The sequence below is a fragment of the Pundamilia nyererei genome, unplaced genomic scaffold, assembly GCF_000239375.1.
Source record: "Pundamilia nyererei isolate P.nyererei 1_Seehausen unplaced genomic scaffold, PunNye1.0 scaffold00189, whole genome shotgun sequence".
Lineage (NCBI taxonomy): Eukaryota > Metazoa > Chordata > Actinopteri > Cichliformes > Cichlidae > Pundamilia > Pundamilia nyererei.
In genome coordinates, this window is record NW_005187590.1 from 945708 (window position 1) to 952231 (window position 6524).

At 39.4% G+C, this 6524-nt stretch overlaps 1 protein-coding gene across 1 annotated transcript in view; it reads left to right on the top strand.

Moving 5' to 3' along the window:
* Positions 1–1070: 1070 nt before the first annotated feature.
* Positions 1071–6524, top strand: part of LOC102205758 (E3 ubiquitin-protein ligase pellino homolog 1) — an 8220-nt gene continuing 2766 nt past the window's right edge. The window contains exons 1-3 of the mRNA XM_005747124.1: positions 1071–1366; positions 5806–5935; positions 6267–6368. Of these exons, the coding sequence (XP_005747181.1) occupies positions 1281–1366; positions 5806–5935; positions 6267–6368 (318 nt within the window). The 5' untranslated portion in view covers positions 1071–1280. The remainder of the gene's footprint in view (positions 1367–5805; positions 5936–6266; positions 6369–6524) is intronic.

Sequence of the window (6524 nt, forward strand, 5' to 3'; positions counted from 1 at the left end):
ATAAGCTATGGCGTCACCTACACTACTACTGTATTGTGGGGAAAAATGGAAGCTGAATCTTCTAAAACCTTTAATCTGCACACTCAGGTGTATTTTTTACATTCTCCACTCATTCAATATTTGTATTGTTACTTTTATGGAGAAAACTGTTCAATGCAGTGAGACAGATGTCAGTTCTGGATGGGGTGTAACAAAGATGCATCATAAATTAATGTCTTAATAACTGAGCTGGTCAGGTAAAATGTCAAAGATGAGTTTAATGTAGCAGGATTGTACTTATTTTCTCAACACTGAGTTGTTTTTTCCCTGTTCTGAAAAATGTGATTATAGGAAAACACTGTCATGGCCAGTCGGCTTACATAGCACAACGTTTACTGGTCCATCAGCTGTGCTGAACGTGTCCTTCTTAGCCTGTTACTATAGCCAACACTCATTGATAGTTTTTCTTCTTGCAATCCTTAAAAGTTGAGTGAAGAAATATATATTTTTTAAAAACAGCCCTTTAAAAAAAAAAAAAAAGCATTTTATCTTTTAAACGTTGCTTAAAATGGTATTTTCAGAATATTAGCAATGCTGAACAAAGAGCGGAATTATACCTGAATCTGTGACGGTGATCTGCCACACTTTTTCCATAAGCTGGAATATTAACTCTAGGGATTGCACTCAAAGAAAAAAATTGGGGGTCCTTCAACATACCCACATCTGTGTGACAACCAGTCGAGATCAGTGCAGTATTTGTCATAATTGTGTAACACGCAGATTTAGATGATCATGATGTGTCCTCTTTGGCCTTTTGACATCAGAGCTGGCATTCTGAATACAGGCTCAGCTTGTTAAGTGTTTTCTGTTCTTCTGTTTTTTGTTTATTTCATAGTACAAAAGAACATAACATCAGTCCTGGCGTGTTTCTAAGTGAGTCAGCCTTCACAGATAAAATGGACCCTGCATTACCCCAACAACACTCAGTAGATTTGAATGGATACATTGTGCGCCACTGTTGCTCCCAGTACAAAGACACTGGGTGTATTGTAGCAATGAATAGGATTGTGTTGAAGCCTTTGTGTGTTTATATGAATGCCTAAAGGTTTTTAAAGTGAATATTCAGTGATGTATGTTTTTCATTATTTTTCTTTAAAACCGAATCATGAAAACTTTTGATGATTTTATATCCAAGAATATAAACCTTGGTCTGATTGTGTCTGCAGGTGGCGGGCTGTGTGCCTCTTTCAGTAGAGAATCTCTGATGGTACTCAGCCTGCCTTTTTCAGAAACCTGCACAGATGTTTTCGCTGGGTCAGGAAAACATCTCCACCCACCTTATGTCTACCAAAGGACCTGTCAAATATGGGGAGCTCATCGTTCTGGGGTAAGCGGTTAATTACTGAGTTCACATACATTCATAAGTCATCAAAGCAGAACTTCTTCAGACCATTTTTTTCTTTAAAATCCTTTTTAAAACTGTTGAATGTGTAGGAAATAAGCAGCTTTTGATCAATGTTGTACCTTCCAGGAAGGAGGGAACAAAATCCTATTATTTTACCCACAGGCACACATGCAGGCAAGAAATCAACGATGGTGAAAACACAGTGTTTGGCTTAACAAGAGGAAACCCTTTCTTACATTTTTTTTTAACAGGGGGATTTAGCTGTAAGGAGGGATTCCATTTGAGTTCTGTTGTCTCAATATCAAACTTAAAAGGCATACAGTAACCAAACATGCATAATAAATATGAATTTCTTCTGCCAGTGGAGATGGTTAATACAGCAGTCCCAGTCATGGGAAGATGAAGAACAACTGACATGGCAGGAATCAACATCTGCGTATTTGCTTTTTGTCAAAGGGAAAAGTGGTTAATGCAGACACTGTGTACGCACACTCATTCTAAACCCACAGACCACAGAGGCAAACTCGCTCTAAACCCACAGAGTAAAAGCCCTTCAGGTGGAAAGATGGGGTACTGTCATCACCCTGCCAGGCGGGTGGTGTGGGCACCTAAGTTTGTGAATGCGATAACTCGAGATCAAAGCAGCATAGGAGCTTCAAATTGATACCAGAGGCACATCTACAAAAAATCTGGGACAAGTTTGAATCTCAGTGACCTCAATCTCAAGGTCAGAGTAAGCTTTCTGAAAATGTTGTGAATATGATAACTTGAGAACAAGGCGACGTAGGTTTTTGAAATTGATACTAGAAAGTTGTTCTATACAGTGGATGTAGAAAAAGGAGTTAAATTCATAACTGATAGGGGACTTTAATGCGGTCTAAAACTAAATGTTTTAATAAATGTCACAACCACTCATTTACATGTAAAGGACTCAAGCCAAAGACGTCTAATGTTAGCTTACTGTTTTATTTTTAATTGGGTTTAGGCATGAATGTGATTGTCATTAATGACAGTAAAATCCTGGAAAAGGAAGACGGGATACATCCTTAGTTTTGTTTGCACTTATAAAAAAAAGTTTAGTGCCTGCAAGCTGCAATCACTTATACAACTTTCTTCAATATTTTATCTATATTTTTTATAAATATCATAATCACAAACTTCCATGATATATCATGATAAACTTTTGAGGCCATCTGAACCATTTCTAGACCGTATCTTATAGATATGTTCCTGGAAACTTGTGTGCTCGGGGTGGCTAGTGTTTGGTAAAAGTCTCTTTAAAATCCCTTTTAATTTCTAAAATGTACGTAGTAATTCTAAACCAAACGATAAAACAGCTGGATATTGCAGACATATTTTTGATGTCATCAAAACCATCTTTGGAGTTTGATAACCGATCCTTAAACCTGGTTGTAACATTCAACTTCTTTAGCTGTAGTATAAAGGACAAATTGTGCTGTTGTTGATCTAAAAGGGCCTGGCAGTCTTTGTTTGTGTGCCTTGAAGTTTATAAGCGTCACTGTTTTAGGTAAGAAATTGACTAAACTTGGGTAGGTTTAAGCAAGTCTCTTTATTTTAATGTGCCTTGTAGTGTGAGAAATTCAGTTGGGTGCTGCATAACTAAAGCGTGTTGGGAAACTCAACCGCAGCCATTAAATGCTGCCGACTTCCTGACTAAAGGCCATTCACTGTGCACACAAGAGTGAGCCTGCGGTTCAGGGAGGTCGGGTCAGGAACGTGGTGGCTGCTGTGGTTTTAGCCCTTTTGTTTGCTTTTGTATTATTGTGACCACACGTGGAATTAAACAGTCTGGATTGCCCTGAGGCTGGCAATTACACTAGTCATAAGATTTAATTAGAAAGATCCACATAGTTTGTGAAAACATACCTTGTAGCGTGGTTCGTAGAGTGGAGCCACAGCGGAACTGGGGTGGCTAGTGTTTGTCTAAGAAAAAGGTGGCTGGTACTTCATCTCAAACGCAGGAAGTTTGCATTAAGCAGTGAAAGAATGGCTTGTCTCAACTGTTTACTTGACCTGCAGCTAACAGCAGCCTGACTCTGAAGATAACTTCAGTTAAACTGACTCTTATTGGAGCCCCCATAACATTCAGGATTGTGTTTTCAAATGTTAAACACATCAGGATGACAGCGGTGCTGTCATTGTTTTGTGTTTTTTGTTAATTTTCAAAACATGATAGTTTGCTTTTAAAAAACAGACACATTTAATGGTATCCTAATGGCTCAGTTGGATAACCTATAAATCTCTCAACCGCAGCATCCTGCTTTTAATTCTGGACTAAAACCGTAGTTACTTTTTGCTCCCTCCCTCAAAGCTTCCTGTCTGCAGTGAAAGCTGTGGAAGGAATGTTTGGGCAATATCTCTGTTCGTCTTTTTACCTACACTACAGAGAAACGGCCTCGGTGTGTTTAGCCAACACAAACTAGCAGAGAAAACTGAAAGTGAAGCTGCCAGGGTTGTCAGGCATAAATTTCTCTTAGGTGGTTCCTTGTTGTTGGTGAGGCTGCAACAGTTTCTCTGGGAAATTCAGAGAAGTTTCGTTTTATTTGTTTTTCTATTGGATGCAGACCTGGGACCTGCAGGTTTAGCTAACAGCTCTGAGTTTGTTAACCATGAGTTGAGGGACGCTTTGGGTTTTCTTTTCCAAAAAGTGAGTTAACTTCAACTCCAACTCACTTTACTGAGCACTTTCACACTCATAAGGTTGAAACAGCAGTTGCGTTACAGATGTATATCAGCTCAGAATAAAAACTACAGTCTTCATCTTTCTAACTCTGTGACTCTGGCTGACCGTCTAAGAGGAGCATTTTTGTCCAGTTTCCTCGTACTGCAAACCTAACTGTGTCACTTTATCAAACGCTGTTTAAATAAAGCTTTAGCCATAGAACACACCAATCAATGAATCAATTGTCATGTTGCAATCGGTCACACGGAAAGATAGCTGTCATCTTGGAGATGATGTGAAGAGTCTGAAGACTTAAACTGTATAAAATGTATTTCAAAGAGTTTTAATTGCAGCTGCAGAGTCCGTCTTCTGAATATGAGTTCACTTGCAAAGCAGGATGGATCCAAAACTGATCACTGATTTAGACCAAGTCAGCCCCAGTTCCAGGCAGGCTAAGATTGGATCAGATTAGACATGGTTACGTTGGCGAACATTAAAGCAGAGATTTTAAGAAATTGGAGTAAAAAAAATTTTTTTGGATTACATTTTTTACTGAATACGTCTGTGTAGGTCTTCAATCATCCTGGGGTTGAGGCGCCTGACAAGGGATTTTTAAAAAAACGCGTTATAGGTGGAAGACAGTTGGTGTTGTAAGCCACCTGGTCTGTTCATCGGTCTTCTCAGTCTAAAATGTGAACATCGGTGTCCTTGAAGGAGTGACCTTTTATCTAGTAGATGCGAATGTACAGCTGAGTCGCGTCCTGTCGAGGTTGTGCTGTGCGTTTATGGAGGAGCTGTTTGGTTTCTCCAGTGTAGAGGTCTGAGCACTCCTCACTGCACTACACAGCACACATTACATTGTTTAGTTTGTGTGTGGGAGTCTCATCCTTGGGATGAACCAGTTTGTGTCTGAGGGTGTGGTGGCGTTTGAAGCCATGCTTGGAGAAAATTCTCTGATAAACCTGCTACATAAGGGACGGCAATGTTGTTCTGTTTGTCATTCGGTTTCTCCCTAGTTGGTGTCTGACCTTCTTTCCTGTGTATCTTTGACTGATTTAATGAAGGCTCAGTTGGGATTACCATGTTTAAATCTTTAAAGCGTTTTTTAAATCTGTGTTTTCCTAAAAATAAATAATAATAAAAAATTATATGGAACTTTTATTGAGACAGTGGCCTAAGTTAATTACAACTGCTCGTTTCTTCCTTCCTATGATTAGCACTGACACGTTACTGAAGCTCAGCAGGTCGAGCAGGTCCTCTAATAGTCTGAAGGTGTGTGGTTTGATCCCTGGTTGCGCCAGTCTGCATACCAGATATCCTTACTAACCCCAAGCTGCTCTTTGATACATCCATCAGAGTGTAAATGTTAGAAAGCACTGAAGCATACAAAAAAGTGCTTGTGCAAATGAGTGAACAAGGCATGTTGAATAAAGCACTTCGAGTGCTCAGGTAGACTTGAAATATCCTCAGTCTAGTGGATTAAAATGGAGGCACTGCTCTCTCCATTCCCAGGTTGGTTCCTAATATTTGGAGCACCACTGACCCTTTGTTTCCTTACTCACTGCTTAACTCTAGATGAACATACTCTAAGTTGATTTAAGCTAAGCTGCCAGGAGATGAGTTTCTGATTTGTCTTTGGTTCATTCATTCATAATAATGTATTATTAAAATTAAAATGCCTTTTTGAAATGCAGCTGAACATAAAGCAGTTTTGCTCATCGTTATCCTCTGTGTTCAGGTGTAATGGGTCTCTACCCTATGGAGACAAGGGGAGGCGGAAAAGCCGCTTCGCTTTGTGTCGCAGAAATAAGGCCAACGGTGTGAAACCGAGCACTGTCCACATGTCATGCACACCTCAAGCTGCCAAGGTGAGAGTTCAACACAAATGAAAGTGGCACATTTCTGGTGTATTTTAATCTAAATATGACGAGTGTGAGGAAACTACAATGAATATGGGACGCATATTTAACTCTTTTAATCAGTTCTATCTTAAAGGTCTGCAGGTTAAATATGATGCTCTAAATGGAACATGCTCTTAATAGGATTTAACTAAAACATCTTGAATTTGTTACCAGTTTCAAAATACTCTTCCTGACATGCTTCCATCAGTATTAACATCCCTGCGATTGCTGTAGAAGAAATTCTTTCATGTCTTAAACACACTAACAGAGCTTCTTCTTTCATGTTTGTTTTGTTAAGGCCGTCAGCAACAAGGAGCAGCACAGTATTTCATACACGCTGTCTCGCGCACAGACAGTGGTGGTGGAGTACACTCATGACAGCAACACAGACATGTTCCAGGTGTGTACTTTGAAAAGCATACACCCTACATGGATATTCAACCTTGTGATTTTCAGTATTATCTGTTTTCAAATCAAATCAAATCACTTTTATTGTCACATCACATGTGCAGGTACATTGGTACAGCACATGTGAGTGAAATTCTTGTGTGCGAGC